Below are 19,390 nucleotides of genomic sequence, written 5' to 3' on the forward strand. Positions count from 1 at the left end.
TTAACCTTGAACTGTAGGTTTTACATGAAAGATAAAGCTCTGCTCTTGGATATCATTAAGAAGGCAATGATGGGGGTAACAAGAAGACTATGTTCGAGGACTCTGCAATACACGAAATGCAAATTTGAATAAAATAAACACTAAATTATTTAGGCCGTTTGACGTCAAGGAAAATATTAACGAACTGATCGAGTTATTTCCGTTTCACCTGTTAAATAATTACGTGCTTCCTTCAAATGGTTCTTGAACTAACTTTGTAAACCATTTGGTGGCTTCCAAATTCACATAACCGCATAGTTAACTCCGCTTATAGCCAAGGCCAAGTATGCAGCTATACAAGAACTATTTTTATGTGGTAACATGCTTTCTTGTGGTAACATGTTCTGTGGCAGATGCTTCAAACAGTATGTTGAGTATGCAAGAATTCTTTAGCAAGTGCTTACGAGTTACGATATTTTTTTCGGAATTGTATTTTATTATTTTAATATTTTTCTCTCCCTTCAATTTCAACAAACAAAAGTTCTCGATGTGAGTGGAAAGACTTTCAGCCGCGGTACCAAAAGCGCACTGGCCTTTGCCAAGTTTAAGGCTCACAAGTTTTCGTACCTGAACATCACCAACATTGCTTCAGTATATGTTATGAAAGGCAGCGATTGTGGACTGGCTTGTATCAACATACCTTCATGCTTCTCCTTCAATCTGGCTATATTTCAAGATATCATGGGCAAATTGCTTTGTGAATTACTTCCTTCGGACATCTACAACAACTCGGACAGGTTTGTCGCCAGTCAGAGTCACCACTACTTCAGTATCATGGTAAGCTCGAAGTCGCAGTATTCTAAACAGCAATTTTCCAAAATGGGGTCGACTTAATTAGATAAAATAAATTTTCTTAGCACAACTTTTTTAAGACACCTGCTATCGACGGGAAGCACTTTTCCTACCCGTTGGCAAGATTAAAGAGGCCATGACTTCATCAACAAACTTGAAACACTATAGTAACGGAAACCTCTCTAACCATGAACCTGAAATACTTTTCAATCCCGCTCGAGTAACATAAAATGAATTCATGCACAATATTTGTTACAAAGACAATTTTTCCAATTTTTGAGAAGGCCCTTGGGTTGGAAGAAAAAGATAAAGAGAGAAAGCTAAAAAAATCGTTCTTGGTTATTCTGAGGTCACTACTAAAAAAGCAGTATTACTCGATTTGAACTGTTCTCCTCTCAGTAACTTTTTATTAATCGTTTTTCTTCTTTTAAGTGCTGGGGCTGTCATGCAAGTTGTATGAGTAAAAAACATGTGTTACTCGACTACTTTTCTTCACCCACTCTGTTTTGTTTATCCATTCTCACTCCATGCTATGCATGGGAGGCTTTTACTAATTTGAAGTTTTGTCCTTCACCTGTTTAGTCCCCATGCCTCAGTTGGCCCTGTAAGAACGGTGGAACGTGCGTTGTACAGTACGAGAAGAACAGCTATGTGTGCGTTTGTGGAAAAGGATACACTGGGAAACATTGCGAAATGGGTAAGAAATCGTAAAGTTTATCAGCTAAGAACTTTTTCTTTCCACCTGAAGGGAGCTTTGTCAACATTGTGCATACCGCTATGTTTCTCATCTCCTAATTATGGCTATCAAACAAAATAAAAAAAACTAAAGGAAATTTGAAGAGTTCATCAGAAAGGCTTGATGAAAGAGTCACAAAGCACTGAGAATTAATTTTTCTTCTTTTACCCCCACTGGAGTAAACTGTCGGATCCATATTTGGTGACGATTTATCCCTTAGTCCCCGATTTTGGCAGCAGGTGCTACTTGATATTAGTTTAACGTTAAATTAGAGTAAAGAGACTTTTTGAAAGGACAGTTTCGACAGGAAGGTTTTGCGAATTGACCAAGTGCATTATGTGTAATTTATAAGTGATCTAAGATAATTCTTGGAGCACCTATCTGATTATTGCCTAACAGTTTAACAAAGCAAATGCAATGCACAAACTAATTTGTCGATATCGTTTTAGTTAGAGATGGCCCAATTATTCAATACATAATTCAGTTTAAAAATATAGAAGAAACTCCTAACAAGTGATGATGAATGTAGTCTGCAGTGCAGGCGTCTTATTAAGGCGAATTAAGGCTAGAAGCTCGTGATCCTTTATTCGAACGCAATGTTCGATTAGAGTCAGAGTGGACGGGGAGGGGCAGGGGACGGGGAAACGGCCTCTCTCCTTATTTTAGACTGTCACTCACTCCCCTGGTACAAAGTAATTTCTCTCCCCAGCCTTCCGCTGCCATTAAATTCTGAGATGGTGGCCATTTTTCGCTAAAAAATACTGAGCACTCACTGGCCTAAATTACGCCTGCTCTGCAGGTTGTGATCAATAAGATTGTATATTTCAGCGACATTTGTGACACCCTCTGACTAATTTTATTTTGGTTTTTTCTCTTTGATCTTGTGTAGAAGTTAAAAAAGTTTATGTCTTTCTCTTTCCATATATTTAGACATCGATGAATGTGCCGAGGGCTCACACTCTTGCGACATCAGTGCTCATTGTGCTAATACTGTGGGATCCTATGGATGCAACTGTAAGCCAACATATTATGAAAATGGGAAAACTGCAAACAAATTTTTGGTTTGATTTATGCTCTTTAAATAGTAAATACACTTAGCTACAAATTATTTGTGGACCAATAATCGCAGGTGATGATAATTTACGTACTTTTTCCTACTAATCTTTAAGCAGTGTATGGACAGCTTCTAAAATGCCACGGTTCAGAATTTTAGTCTCACATCGTTTATGACGAAAGTGCCGCTTTCGAACGTTTTCAAGTGGTCTTAAAATCTTTGAATATATTTCCGAGATATTCATCTAGAAACTTCAATTCTGCTTAAATTAAAATGATCTTTCAATGTCCTTATCTAACGAGACCCTAGACACCAAATATTTCGATAGCAAGAGCATAGCAACGATTTCCAACCACAAATAATTTCTGTTCAACTTCTCATTTTCTGGGTTGAAAAAGTAAAAGAACTGCATGTAACTATTTGGGAAATGCTGCAAATTTATCTACTGGGTAAAATATTTGTCAGTTTTAGCTTTCACCCATCATAGTTATTGTTTTGATTTCACAACAGCTCTGGCTGCTTCTAGTATTCTCAGCGGCCTTGACGGTGACCAATACCTAGGAGTGCTGGTATCATATCTGAGTCCAGTTCTCATGGATCCGGGCCGCAGTGTATTTGTAAAATGCTGGCACGCCAAGACAGACGGATGGGCTGCAGCGACATTTCACAATAACTGTGATGGAAAAGGACCCACAGTGACAGTTATCCGGGTCAACTCTTCCATATTTGGAGGATATACGAACGTGTCTTGGCATAGTAAGTATTCAAGCTGGTTCATGAAGAAGACCACAAGTTTGTTCTTTCCAAAGTGACAACTGCCAAGGGTGGATTAGATCTTATTTAAGTCACTGAGGGGAAACAACGTCACCAAGTTAAACGTTTTCATGCGGTTTGCGTTAATTTGAAATTCACAAATATCAACGTTGCTATTCGTCCAGTCTTCAAGCGCGTCATTTAAATAAACATTGACGTCATTGTTGGTGAAAAAAAAAAGAAAAAAAAGACTACGTGGACAGCTGTCAGCATTTTGAACCTCGCCTTCTTCACCGTACTAACCTTGTCTCAGTGTCAAAGAAAAAATCTCGATTACAACAAGTATATCGTGCTTTCCGAGATGAACAGACCCAACTTCGAAGTAGTCTCCAATAAATATTTAATAAATACTGCAGTTAACAGTGCATTTATGAAGGATTTTCCAAGACCGTACATGTCTAATGAGAAAATCGCAAAACATTAACCTTATAATGCCATTTGCTATGCCACACCCACTACTTTAAACTTCAATCCTTTACGGAATGAGGTCAACATATTTGTGAAAATCATTCGATTTCCAGGGGAAAAAGTTGGTTTTTGAGCGTTTTCCATATTGCCGGTAATAACGGGACGGGGGGGTGGGGAGGGGGGGGGGGAAGAAGATTTCTCAGCCAGCTAAAACAAGTTCAGCCAGCATTAAAGAAATTTGGTGATCGTGAGAGAGCCAAGTACAGTTTCGCTTTTTATCTCCGTTCCCTTTCCTCGTTCCTCTTTGCTTGATCCTTGCCAAGGATCGTGCCTAAGTTTTTTTTTCGGCCAATTCATCGTAACATCTATTTTTCACCAACAGGCGATAATCCATGCCGTCACTCTCCAACCAGCAAAGCTTTCATCTTCTCACTAAACAACATCAATGGATATGCTCCCGTCAAACTCGCTAAATACAGCAATACTCCCAGTGCTATGTATGGCTGTTCCGATTCTGGACCAACGTTTGGTGATAGTACTTCCCTGCACGACATCTATATATCTAGTGACGCCGTAAACAACCAAAATTCGTACACCCACTGTGGACACACGTACACCGTTCCACCAGAATATTCCCGCCATAGCAACTGCCCATTTTTTGCCGGTAGCTATCAGTTTTCTCCTACTGACATCGAAGTCTTCTATGAAAAGTTATCCTGATGAAAATTCTGTTTCTATAACCGTCCTAAGGAGATCCATCTGCAGATAACTAGGTAAACTGATGTAATCGCTTTCCTTTGCACTCCATCATAAACAGTTCTTTTCTAGGACTGCGATGTGCTTCTGAATTCGTTTTTAAGATAACGTTTCAAATAATAACAGTGAATCTGCATTTCCACTGTATACAAAATGAATACATCTTATAATGTCTTTAAAACAATTTTCATTATTTTGTCTTTAATCGCTTTTACATGCTGTTTGCGTCAAAGAAAGGTAATGCCCACAATAAAAGAACAAGTAAGAAGCATCGTTTCATCACATCATTTCATGTTTAATTGATAATCTCTGCCTGAACGTCGATAAAAAATGAAGTAATTCTATCTATTCTATCTTACTAAGTTAATTGAACAATTTTGGGGAGAATATTAGTGGTTTTCTCATATGACTCATTCCTCTTGTTCTTTTTATCTATGAAAACTTTCCAGTTATTCATAACTGTAGAATAAAAGTTATGGGAAAACGACTTCTCTCAAACGGTTGACACCGTTTGCCTTATGATTAATTCAAGCCAGAAGAAAACATTTTAAGGGTGCGACCAGAAAGTGTTATAGAGTCGATCAGCAACAGAAAATTGTGCAGCTCCTCAGGAAAAATCGCGACAAGACTCAGCCTAGAATCTCCTGTCAACGTATAGTTATAAAGCAAATCAGCACTTGAAAACAGCGTTTATTTTTCCACTTTTTATAGCCTAGCTATCTTCTATTTAAGCGTTCACACAAGCGTCCAAAAGACACTCAATAAACTGCAGGTTTCCCATGTACATTATTAAAACACGAAAATGGCCATTTCCGAGTTCTCATTATGATATCCAGGGGCCATTTTTTTCGAAAAATAATATATTAAAACGTGCGCGAGTTATCTGCAAAAACGTTTCTTCGAATCGTTTCTTTAGCCCGATAAACTGTAATAGCCAATGAAAGCATGACACCAATACTGACTCTTAAAGTTTTTTCTAGATGTTTTATTTGTGCAGCTAGATTTGATACCCAATTAATTTCACTCAAAGATCACAACTTCCCTTCTGAATTGTCGCGTCTCAGTTAGTTTATGATTAAATCAAGCCGAAGCGGAACAATTTCTGCCAGACAGTGCATTTCATAATCTTTCCATTGATACTGTAAATAGTTTTAGATGGTTACGCTTTCACATTTTTACCGCGAAGGTCACCCGCGAAGATTAACCGTATCCTTAATTGTTTGCTAAATCTGCTGACTCTCGGATCAGGCCTGTGCATATTTTGTTTCTGCATCAGGTTTCAGAAGAGGAGCTTATCAGATAGCCAACGAATGGTCAAAATTTAAATACCTCTCAGAGGGTCCAGCAGCCTCAGTTTGCCTTCACCCTCCTACAGCAGACTTAAGAGCGGCCGTCCGTAAATATCGCCCGGAGGTGTGCAATATGAAAAAATCGAAAATCCCCAAACTTTGCCAGAATACAGGTCTGGATGAACTATTTCTAGAAAAAAAAACTTTTAGTTCAATTGCATTTTTATTTTCGTGAACGTCGGCAAAATCGGTTTTGTGGCTCTGACCGTCAGCTTCACGAGGTTTAGACAACCATTATTTGAACGTCGCTTGAAAATAAAATAAACGGTAAAAGTGACCAAATCAAATATTTTCCTAATGAAAAGAACACATATTTGTAAACAGTCTGAAGTGTTCTTTGTTGGCTTTCGTTGCAATCTAAATTTTGGGGAGATTTTTGTTTTTTTTTCCAAAATTTCACTCATTTTGGCGGACAAAAAAATGGCAAAAAGAGAGGGTAAAATCGACTTTACGACTTGGGCTTGAAAAAAAGAAAAAGTAAGTTCAACCAAATTTGTTATCGTTTTCATTTTTGGAGTCCTGTCTGGAACATAATATGTTTTGGCATATTTTACAATTTTTTTTACCACTTTCAAGAAAGTCCCCAGATCTGATATTGAAGTTGATCGTCCCTCTCTGTTCCCTCATTTTCTCTTGTCGGATGAAACTTGAGCCCTGAGGGAGTTAAAAACCTTGTAATTAGTTAATCTTTCCTATTGACAAACTATTTAAAGATACTGGCCTTCCACACCTTTAATGGTCTAAAGAAAGCGGTAGGAAGTGTACAAATCATATTAAGCAGGTTCTCAATTGATAAATGATATAAATTTCTGAAACGTCAGCCAACAGGTTTAATTTTCTTTATCATATTATATGTACTAATTTTCGTTAGAAATCAATCGGGGGACTGCAAAGTACAAATGCAGATATCATTTTCACTTCGCATGGTAAACTCCGCCTATGACTAAGGCTAAGTATAGAGTATTTCCTTCGAACGCTAAACAGTAAATATTTCTATGTATTTGTGATAACATTTTGTGTGGCAGATGCTTCGAACGGTATGTGAAGTATGCAAGAATTCTTTAGAAGTGCCAAAGAGTTACGAAATTGTTTTAAATTGCAGTGTGTTATTTTGATACGGTTTTCCTTCCCTCAGTTTCAACAAACAAAAGTAATCGACGTTTGTGGAAAAACCCTCAGTAAATGAATTCGAGTTTAGAGGAGATGAATTCACAGCACGAAAACGCAAATTTACGTCGGCTTAAACGCGACGTAAATGCAACGTAAGTTTAGATTTACGCGACTTTACGCTCACGCAAACGAGCCGTAAAGTTAAGCTTTACGCTACCTTTAATCAATGGCGTAAAGGTGTGTAATGAACACTAAAACGATTGACGTAACGTTGACAGAATTGTCACGTAAAGCCGCTTTTAAACAACAGCGGAAAGGCAGTTTTAAGGTTCTGTAAAAGTAAATTTGCGCTTCTCTATAGAGCATTTTCTGTGGCATAAAGTTAGCGGAATTGTGACGCACGGTCAAATCAGTCACGTTCGTTAGTCGAGAATGAACATTTCGGTCAACTTGACGCACATGAGCTCGGCGTAATCAGCTAAGTCTCATTTGCGCTCTCAGTTTGAGTTCAAATTTCATTTACAGAGTTTTTTTTATGTTTAAGGTGGACGGCCGGGCCCCCGATGAAGGGCGTGTGCAATGCCCGCCGACCAACAGGACTAATCCCACCCATGGCTTGCGTGCAATGCCTTAGGGTTAGGGTCCACCAGAAACGAGGGTCACCAGACGCCAAACTCGCTGGGGAATCGAACCCCACCTCACAGAAACAAAAATTGGGTACACAGAACTAAAACGAACAAGGACAAACAGACCAGTGCAGTACACCAACAAAGGAGACCAGCACATGGACAACAAAACAAATACTCACGAAAGGCTACTGTGCAGTGCACCAACAAAGGAGACCCAGCACAAGCAGCGGACAGACACACTTACAAAGTAGACAGAACGAACGATACTAGCCCAGTGCAGTGCACCAACGAAGGAGACCCAGCCCATGGGTTACGAAACAGATACTAACAATTAGGCTACTGTGCAGTACACCAATGAAGGAGACCCAGCACAAGCAGCACAAAGACACGCTCACTCAAGCAAAAGATCACACGTCACTCAAGCAAAAGAAGAACGAGGCTACTGTGCAGTACACCAATAAAGGAGACCCAGCACGAGCCTAACCGAGACACACTCATTCGAGCAAAAAAGGAAACTAAATAACTACGGGGAGCAGGACTAAATGGAAAAGACAAGGGAGTCGTTTACCACTGAAGCTATGATGCCACGGGCGCCCCACTGACGATGGAAGACGCGACGACGCCTGTCAGACTTGCACCGCCTGAAGGAAATTGGTAAATAAAACTTCAGGCGGGCCTTGATAGAAGCAATCACCGCCACAGCGCCAGGACGAACGTTACGGAAACGGAAATCGTTCCTACTCCGCCAAATACAAAACTTAGAAACATTGAGCAGATAGACAAAGACACGCGGGACAGAAACCAGTTCACTAGAGTTGAAACCAAAGAGGACATGACGTAAAGAGATGGCAGGACACCTAGGAGAGAAGGAAAACAGCAAGGACTGGACCCAGGCGAGAACACTCTGAGCAAGTGGACAGTAGAAGAACAAATGCTTGAGTGACTCGACCGTGGGTCCACAAAAACACGAGAGAGGAACAGATAAACCAAAAGAGGAGAGACGCCGGGCGGTGTACAGGAAGCCGTGCGCAATCTTCCAATTTAGGTCGATGACACGACGGTCAAGATAAAAGAAGGATAGGGCACGCCACGTGGCAGGCCAGTCAAGGTTGGGATAGATGAATAGAAACTTAAGGACACAATAAGGCTGGACCATGTTCTCAGAGAGAAGATATAGGTAGCAAGACTTGGTAGACATAGTAAGAACGGGAGAACAAACAAGAGGGCATGAAGAGCCGTAGACTAAAGAGTTTTTTGACGTGGCGAAGGCCCCGTCGAGCTTACGCCAAGCCAAAACCAGAGCTTGATAGAAGGGCGGCAAGACCCTGAAGTCGAAACTAAAAGGACGAGAAAACACAACAAGAGGAGAGACACCAAACAAAGAGTTAAACCAAAAGGACATGAGAGCGACCCAACTGGATGGGGAGGAGACGAATCTCCTCACCCATTGACCAAGGAGGGCCCTCACCTTGGACTGAATATTAACCACAGAAAAACCACCAAAAAGGGGAGATTGAACCACGGCCGAACGGGAGACAAGCTCAACCTTGCCAGACCAGAAAAACGAGAAAACAAGACGGGAAAGCTTCGCCTCCACCCAGGCCGGCATGTGGATAAGAGAGGCCACATACCAAACCCGGGAGAGGGCGAGAGCGTTAATGACTAGGGCCTTGCCATGAAAAGAGAGAACACGAGAACGCCAAGACTTGAGAACACGGTCCACCGCATTAATGCGAGGACGCCAGTTGTCTTCATCAAGGTTACCGGGGCCGACAAACACCCCCAGCACCTTGAGCTTAGCAGGAGACCAGTCAAAAGGAACCGGGGGGTCCGTACGACCCCGCCAACCACCCAACCAGAGACCCTTGGACTTAGAAAGGTTGATCTTAGATCCAGAAGCTAGTTCAAAAAGCTTGTAAGTCTCAAGGGCAGCCAGAGTGCCAGAATCAGTGGTAAGGATTAAAGATGTATCGTCCGCGTACTGCGAGATGGGAGACAGTACGGGACACCCAGGGAGAGACAGACCCTTGATACGGGGGTCTGCACGGATACTACACGCAAGAACCTCAGACACAAGAACATATAGGAGGGGAGAAAGAGGGCACCCCTGCCGGACACCACGAGAAAGGCTAAAGAAAGGAGTCAGGAACCCATTCACATTGACCGCGCTTTGAACATGAGTATAGAACAAGTCGACCCACGCGACAAAGGAAGGGCCAAAGCCCATGGTGACAAGAGTGGACCGCATGAAGCCCCAATCCACACGGTCAAAAGCCTTCTCTTGATCGAGGGACAGGATGGCGACAGGGGTGCCAGAAGACTCAGTATAGCTGACAACGTCTCTAAGCAGAGCAACATTTTCTCCGATAAAACGGCCAGGGACTCCGCATGTTTGATCTCGGCTGACAACGAGGTGTATTACCCGGAGGAGACGCCCAGCTATGGCACGAGAAGCAAGTTTATAATCCACGTTTAGAAGAGATATGGGCCGCCAATTTTTGGGGTCAAGGCGGTCCCCCTTCTTGAAAGACAGAGTGATGATACCTCTGCGCTGAGAGAGGGAGAGAAAACCAGAGGAAGAGCATTCATTAAGAACAGAAACAAGATCAGAGCCAACCACGTCCCAGAAACGGAGATAGAATTCCATAGGCAGGCCGTCTAAACCAGGTGCCTTGTTACGAGCCATGCCCTTGAGAGCGACGAGGACCTCTGATGATGTAAGAGGGCCCTCACAACTGTTGGCCTGATCTTGAGAGAGAACAGAAGACAAATTTTCAAGAAGAGAAGATTGAACATGAGGGTCAGTAGGTGAGGCTGTATAAAGACTAGAATAGAAGGAACCAAGAGACGCACAGAGATCGGCAGAAGACGAGACGATAGAGCCATCAGGCTCTCTCAGCGCAGAGATATGACGGTCAGCGGAACGTTTTTTCTCGAGACGAAGAAAATACTGCGAGGAAGACTCACCCTCCTCAACCCATCGGACTCTCGCACGCACCTGAGCCCCCCTCGCAGCATGGGAATCAAGCCGGGCAAGCTCAGAACAAGCAGACCGCCAAGGGTCAATGCAGGAAGTAATTCCAGAATCAACTTTGGCCTGAAGATGCTGGACAAGACGTACCAGGGCATCTCTGGATGAAGATGTTGTGCGGGCTTTATTTGCACAAAAGCGGATAGTAAGCCCCTTGATTTTACTTTTCCCACGATCCCACCACTTAGCTAGAGAAGGAAAGCGGGGGATGGCAAGGCGCCAAGCAGACCATTCATCACGGACTAGTTGTCGATAGTCCGGATCGTCGAGGATGGAAGTATTCAGCTTCCAGTAGCCTGGGCCAGGTGGAACGGCATCGGGAACAGACAGAGATAAACACAAACCGCGATGGTCCGAGAACGGACACACATACACGGAACAAGACGACACTGATGGGACCCACGCAAATGGGACCCCAAAAAGGTCAATACGCGACGCTAAACTGCCATTCCACCTGGTCCAGGTGAACCCAGGAGTAGTGGGGTGGAGATAACGCCAGATGTCAATGACGCAGGACGCCTCAAAAAAATGGTTTAGTGTGGGAGAACTATCTCCAGACAAGGAGGCGGGGTCTGGGCCACGCCTATCTCGAGCCCTATCAAATACAGCATTGAAATCTCCAGCAAGGACCGTAGGGATGGAAGGGTCGATCCTTGAATGAAGGCCATCGAAAAACAGGTCTCGTGCAGGGTTGCAATTAGGAGCATAGACACAGACAACTCGGAAAATTTTATCATGAAACGAGAATTCACATTGTAAGAAACGACCATCAGCAGACCAAGACTTTAGAAGGGAGATAGAGGGACGATAGAGAACAACACACCCACAAGAGTGAATAGAACCCGGGGCTAGCACAGACAAGAAACCAGACGAGGAAAACGACGATGAACATTCAGTTAAGGAAACACAATGAGTCTCCTGAAGGCAGATAACATCCACCTTCACCGGGAGAGAGCGCAACCATTGCACGAGACCATCACGCTTCGACCGGTCCCTGATGCCATTGACATTCAAAGTAAGGAGAGACAAAGCCATGAGGAAGAGATGGATGACCCTCATGAAAGCCAGGGCTGGGGCTGGGGTTTCCCCTTCCTACTGGGAAGATTGGGGACAGCCCTCGTACGCTTAGAGACCGTACTCGCCAACTGAGTATGAGAAGGAACCATGACACGTTTCTTAGAGCGTTTCCTGGAGACAACTTCAAAACCGTCCGATGACATGCTCCTCGTGAGAGGAGAGGAGAATTCAGAAATATCAGGAGACTCTGAGCACTGAACAGGGGTAGAGTCCTGAGAGGAGAATTCGGTGATATCATCATCGACATTAGTGACACTTTGGCCAACACTAGTATTAGTGGTACTTTGACCAGACTTAACTATTTTACTGGTACTTTGACCAAACTTAACTAATTTACTGGTACTTTGACCAGACTTAACTATTTCACCGGTACTTTGACCAGACTTAACTAAAGAACTGGTACTTTGACCAGACTTAACATTATCAATAAATAATTCACTGGAATTAACTAAAGTACTGGTACTTTGACCAGACCTAACATTATCAATAACTATAGGACTGGTACTTTGACCAGACATAACACTATCATTAACTAAAGGACCGGTACTTTGACCGGACTCACTATTATTAACTAAACTGGTGTTTTGACCAGCGATACTATTATTAGGAACACTATTTATTTCTGAGGCCTCAGATTGTTTAGGAACGTTATTTAGATTACTGATTTCATTATTACTGGCTTCGCCAGGAGCAGAGATAACCATTTCTTCAGACGGAAGATCAACAGATTCGTTGGGTGGACAAGGAACGTTACCCGGCAGATTTGCCACATCTCCAGAAGAAATGGGCGGGAAATCAGCGGCCGGGGGAACAACATAGGGCGTAGAGCCCCAGACATTTCCGGTACGGCGGGAAGGGCAGTTACGGGCGAGATGACCAGCTTCCCCACATTCCCTGCATTTTCCATTGAAGGGACAGTCAGCAGCTTTATGACCCATGGTTTTGCAGATAGAGCAGAATGGCTTGATACCACGATACCAAATGCGCACAGGGTAACCGTCAATGGTGATTTGTGCGGGGATAGGTTTCTCCATGGACATGGTCAGAATTCGTGATCCAGTAAGAAGATGTGGACGCCCCATGAAAGCCTGACGTTTGCAGAGGAAAACTTTGCCAAAGGTCTTGAAGTCCTCGCACAGGATCGCGTCATCCCCTTCAGCGGGGTAGTGATGGATATAGACGAGCGTGTGTGGACGATCGGAATTGGTGACACTACATTCCACACCATCGAGATTTATAAAACCGGACTCAACAAGACTCGCCATATCGTCAGGATCTTTGAAAGTGAGGCGAATAAGGCCTCCCGGAACGAACTGAACCGCAGATAGTCTATTAAGGTCGATTTCCTTTTCCAACATTTTAAGAACAGCTGGTCTAGGGTGGACCGTAACTGCCGCCGTAGCATGGACAACACAAGTTCTAGCACATATTAACATTTTGAAAAGGAATAGGAAGAGAGAAAAAAAACAAAAAGGAAAGAAAGGAGAGAAAAAGGACTACAACAATTGCCAAAAAAGGCAAAAAAGGCAAAAAACCAACCAAGTTCAGCAAAGCTGAAACCTGGATGGGTTCCCAACAAAGTTCGGCCCCACCAAAAAAAACCAAAAACGAGATGGGTGACCGAAAACAACAAGACAAAAAAGACTGGCGTTCCACTCCCGGCAGGTACTTAGCACAGTCGAATAAATTTGAAAAATGAGAGAATACTTACAAATCCTTTGCCCACGATGAGGTTTCGGACCAACACTTTACCTTGCAAAGATGAAATCCCGCGTCAGGTAAGTAGGGCGCACACTGTTTCGACCTATGTGGGCCTCATCAATCCCGCTCTCTTTCTCTTGTCGGCCGATCACTCATCGTTAACACCCTCAGAATTAGCAAGCTCCTATATCTCTCTACAGTTTTGTGTGTCCCAAAATGGGTCATTTCTAAGGTGAACGCTTTAATCTGGCCATTTGTCTGGGGTTGTCGAATTGAAACAGTGAGCCGAGCGACCTGCCACCAATCTCTTAGCAGTGGCGGTCTCGGCATTTTGAATTTCCTGATCAAAGGTAAATCTCTTAAATTAGCCTCAGTAATTTCTAATCTAGATAATCGCGAATCAAAATCCTTTTATTTGGCGAGATATTTTCTAGGCTCTAGGCTTGCCTCCTGTCGCTCGGAGCGGAGCTCTCTTCGAGATAACTCCACCCCGAGTACACAGATCTTGACGCCCTATTATGAGATTGTTCTCTCGGCGCTCACCACTCTACGTGGGATTCTCTCCCGCACGGAGTGGTGCGATTTTGAGTTTTCTTCCAAGAAATGTTATCGAACTCTCTTGAAGGAAAACTCCACATCTCCAATTCTTCATCGCTTTTGGACTCCCTTCCTTTCGATTGACTTTAATCTTGACAAATTTTGGAATTTAGTGCGAGATGACTTTTCTGAAAATTATAAGAACGACATACTCTGGAAAATTGTACTTCGCGCTATCAAGGTCCGCGATTCTCTAAAGAATTGGGGATATATCGACTCAGATAAGTGCGCCTTCTGTTCCCGTAAAGAAACTATAGATCACTGTTTTCTCAATTGCCCCCGTGTGAAATCCGTATGACCCACTTTTCTCCTATTATCTCCTCTATCCTTGGAACTAGCTTTCTCCCATCCTGTACCTCTGTTTTCTTTTTTCGTTGGACCCCCGCTAGTCCAAAACAAAATCGTATTGCCCGCTTTCTAATTAACACAATTCTGTACATCATCTGGAAATTTCGAAATAAATCTACCTTCCACGATGGGAATGACCCCCCTGAGGGTATAATTCGCTATGCCCTCAGCGAGACCAAAAACAGAATTGCGTGCGACTACTTCCGACTCTCGTTATCTAACTTTAGAAACGCTTGGGAGTCCCCATCAATCTGTACAATTGATGCGGACTTCTATAGAACACTTTTGTAAATAGATTACCTTAAGCTTTAGTTAACATTTGATTTAATCAACTTGGAATTATTTACAACTGAGAATTACCTTTAAACAATCCTAGAGTTACATTAGTATTAGCCTAGGTTAGCCCTAGCCATACCAATATTATAGATTAAGCTTATATTAATATTAGTTTACCTTAGGCTATAGTTAACATTTGATTAAATCAACTTGGAATTATTTACAACTTAGAATTAGCAGATCAGATACAATAAAATATATGAAGTTTAGAATTAGAATTAAACAATCCTAGAGTTACATTAATATTACTCTACGTTAGCCCTAGCCATACCAATATTATCGATTAAGCCTATATTAATATCAGACCTAACTATTTTGGAATTATTTATAACCTTACATTAATATTAGTAATATTTAATACTCGTATAGATTTAAGAACTCTTGAACTTTGGAACTTTGGACTGTTTATTAATAATTAGTTGGGGCCAGGCCCACGTGCGTTAGCTCTTTTACTTTGTAACTTTGGTGGTTTGCTATGAATTAACCCTTTTCAAAACTTAAAAAATCAGACGTGCGATTTTGAGCTCCAAGGATGCGTAAGTGTTTTTTTTTTTTTTTTTTTTTTTTTACTCGAATTACTTGCTTCTTTTTTCGCCCCGTGGGGCTTTTTCTCATTTACTGCTTGGTGGAAAGCTTAAGGAATCATGGAATTTAGCGAACATGATGGAGGAATTATGGATTCTGGTGAATATGATGATGGAATTTTTGAAGATGTCTCGACCGTTGCTGGAGATAATGTTCCTTGGGAAATTCTACATGCTGTTAATGGAGATTCGTACTCTTCACGCGCCACTCGTACGTCTGGAATAAGGAATATTCCGGTTAATGATTTGGTACAGCAAGTTTGGGAGAACGAAAACGGTATACCACAACGACCTAAGACGGCTTTTTTTACGCCGCACAGACAAACCTCTGCTCGCTCCGTTTTCGACGCTTTGGCTCTTTCGAACACCGAGCCGACGGAGATTCAATATTGACAGCGAAAAATGAATGGGGAAGTCGTGGTTACTTTCAAGTCCATGGAAGCGAAGGATAATTTTCTTGGGTTAATTTCTTTGTTAACTGATAGCCAGCATTACGCAGTTCAAGACATTGACAAGCCTTTAACATTTTTAACAGTTTATGACGCGCCCTTTGAATTGTCAGATTTAGCTATCATCAAACGGCTGACACCATTTTGCGAGGTTTTGCATTATCGAAGAGGAAAGCATTCTTATGCTCCAGACGTGTACAACGGCCCAAGACATTATAGGGCTCGGGTTATCAAGCCTATTCCAAGTGTTTTTCGTTTCGGGAAAATACAAATCTATGTAAAGCACAACAATCAACTTCCAACTTGTCGAAGGTGTAGTTGCTCGGGACATTATAGCAACACGTGTCAAAGCCTGGTCATCTAGGCGCTAATTGCGACTATTCTTGGGTTTTCCCAACGGTGCATGGCGCCCCTACGGACGAGTCCGAAATCGTAAACATAGTAGATGAACCACAACACTCTCCCTCTGCTGACGTAAACATTGAGGATGACCAACAGGATTCCTCGTCCATTGATGAAAATCTTCCGCTGTCCTCCTTCTTGCCGCCGCGTGAGTGAGTAGAGTGAGAACTTTATTTTAGCACGATAGGTAAAATCAGCATTGCTGGTGGGGTCGTGCAAACAATAGTTACGAAAAAATAAAATACTTAAACATATGTACAATTTAGAATTAAGACTTAAAAGCTAAGACCTATCAGAAATAGTTGTAGTCGGTATCTCTGTTTTTAGTTATGGCTAAAATTGGTTCAAAATTTAATTTATCTTTGTCAAATTTCCGAAGACAGCGTTTAAAATCTTTCAAGGTTTTAGCCGTTGTTTCCTTGTTCGTTCAACCATTCCATGCAATTGCTCCTCTATAACTTATGGAGTTCCTGATAAAGTTTGTTTCAGGTCTGGGAAGAATAATGTCATCCTTTCTTCTGCGGCCTGATTTCCATTGTGTAAAAAGTTTTTAGAATTCTGTAACGGTGAAACCCTTCGTACATTTGAAGACAAACTCTGTTAGTCGCACTTTGTACATTGTTTCCAGACTGTCCCATCCAGCTCGCGTTAATACATTTTCAGCGCTTGTATCCCATGGCAATCCGTAAACAATTCTCCAAGCCCTTGCATGGAGTTTCTCCAGGTTGTTTAAATGCGTTTTGCTGCACGATCCCCACACTATCAAACCGTATGTGACTGATGGCAGTATCACCTTTGTGTAGAAGTCTTCTACTTGCTTTCGAGGGAGAAACCGCATGCGCCGTAGTAAGCTTAGCTTGTACGCGAAGGACTTTGCTACATTTGCAGCATGATCTGACCAAAATAACTTGTTATCGACTTGTACCCCAAGGAGTCTGTCCGAGATTGTCCACTCTATATTGTTGTTGCCAAGACGAATTGCTTGGATAAGACCAATGAATGATGATTGCCGCTGCACAATCATCGCTTTGCATTTTTCTAGATGTGGTATCATCAGATACCTATCACACCATTTCTGGAGTTCAGCTAGGACATCGTTTAGCATGTTTGTTAGTAAATCCATCGTTCCTGCAATACAGTATATTGTTGTGTCATCTGCATATAGATAAGTTTCCGCAGATTTTAATGAGTTTGGAGATCGTTTATGAAGAGTGAAAATAACGTGGGTCCAAGTACCGACCCTTGCGGCACTCCATGAGTTATATTGTGTATATCGGAGTTATATCCATTGATTCTGACGAATTGTCTTCGATCTGTGAGGTAGTTTTTTATCCACAGCCATATATCTCCTCTGATTCCAATGTCATTTAGCTTTCGTAGTAAGATGTTGTGCGACACAGTGTCGAAAGCTTTAGTGAAATCAATAAAGAGTACTCTCACATAAAGCCTTCTTTCTGCTGCTTCTCTCCACCTTTCTGTTAGGTGTATTAAAAACTGTTCTGTTGACTTTCCTTTCCTATAAGCCCATTGTCTTCTGTCAAGTAAGTTTTCCGTGACCACGTGGTTGGTGATAGTGCTTGCGACGTATGATTCAATTAATCTGCTTGGTATACTAAGCATAGATAGCGGTCTGTAACATGTTCTGTCTCCCTCACGTCCTTTTTTGAACGCTGCACTGACTCTGGCTATCTTCCACTGATCTGGTGGCTTGAGGGCTTCAGCGCTATGCCCAAACACAAATGCCCGCAAATGCCCACAAAAATGCCCACAAATGCTATGCCCGCCTGCACAAACTGCTGAGCAACCTATTCATCCCTCGCCTGAACAACCTGTTTCTGATTTAACAGCTCAACCACTACCTGATAAACAGCCCAATGAACTTAATCAGCCCGATCTTCCGTCTGAACAACCCGATCTTCTTTCTGAATAACTGGGCCAATCTTCTGAATCTACCCCTACGGACTCACCTCTCGTCACTTCTCAAGGACTCGTCGCCATAATTAAATCTTCCATCAAACCACCTTCCCGCCGAACACCTGCTAGGCTTTACGACGAATTTTCTCTTGCGTGCTCCCGAAAATCTACTGCGCCAACACTTGTCACCGGAAAACCCCGTTTTTCTATCCCTGTACCTACCGCATCACACACTCCCATATTGGTCACTCCTAACAACCCAGAAGAAGAGGTGGAAACTAGTCACGGACTGAAAAGAAAATCGTCATCATCTGAACTATCGACCCCTACCTCAGAGAGGAAAAAGGGGAGAAACAGGTCAAGGAAACCTGAGTGAGCTTATAACTCTTAAGTGAGTCTTTTTTCCAAGAATCCTTCAAAACTTTAACTATCAATGCAAGGGGGTTAGCAAACCCTCTAACCTACAATTTCTTGTTTGATTTGATCGAGAAGTCCAACTGTGATGTCTGTTTTGTACAAGAAACGTTAATTCATTCTGAATCTACTATTAAATCTCTATCCCGTAGATGGCTGGGCCGTAGCTTTTGGTCCCCTGCGTCCGGGAAACAGGGTGATGTCGTCACCATGATTTCTTCGAAATGCTCAAACGAAATCGTATCTCGGAAGAAGGACTCACAAGGTCGTATTGTCAGTGTTTTGATCAGGTGCAACGACGTTGATATTAAAGTAGTCAATATCTACGCTCCTACCAATCCTACCGAACGGAAAAGTTTTTTTGTTTCGGTTCACGAATTTTTTATTCCCTCCTCTGCGATTATCATCGGAGGAGCTTTTAATTGTTACGACGACGCTCTTGATAAATTCGGTGGGAATATCTCTATACATAAAGATTACGAATCTTTAAAAAGGGATTTCGCGCTTACAGATGTTTAGCGAAATTTGCATCCAAGATCAAGATAATTTACGTGGTTTAATTCCACACGGTCAATCGGGAGTAGACTTGACAAGTTTTTGATTTCGAAAGATTTATTGTCACCCAATGTTAAGTGTGACATTCGCCCTTGTTCGATATCAGACCACCATTTTGTTTTTCTTATCTTTGATATACCCACCGCTGTACAACGCGGTCCAGGCGTTTGGTGTTTTAACAACTCTCTTTTGAACAACAACAAACATATGAAACATATGTGTGAACTGCGGTTATGAGACGTATATGAGAACGATCCTTCGCAGTAAAGCACTATTTGAGCAATAGTGAAAATCAG

At 42.2% G+C, this 19,390-nt stretch overlaps 1 protein-coding gene across 1 annotated transcript; it reads left to right on the forward strand.

Annotated features, from left to right (window-relative positions):
• The first annotated feature begins 214 nt into the window (after positions 1-214).
• On the forward strand, positions 215-4,649 carry LOC148738062 (uncharacterized). Its single transcript, XM_088749947.1, has 6 exons — positions 215-404; positions 521-816; positions 1,414-1,528; positions 2,498-2,581; positions 3,132-3,377; positions 4,225-4,649. The coding sequence occupies exons 1-6, from the start codon at positions 326-328 to the stop codon at positions 4,560-4,562; spliced, it is 1,158 nt and encodes a 385-aa protein (XP_088606073.1). The 5' UTR covers positions 215-325; the 3' UTR covers positions 4,563-4,649.
• The last annotated feature ends 14,741 nt before the right edge of the window (positions 4,650-19,390 follow it).

This window comes from Stylophora pistillata, chromosome 2, assembly GCF_964205215.1.
Source record: "Stylophora pistillata chromosome 2, jaStyPist1.2, whole genome shotgun sequence".
Lineage (NCBI taxonomy): Eukaryota > Metazoa > Cnidaria > Anthozoa > Scleractinia > Pocilloporidae > Stylophora > Stylophora pistillata.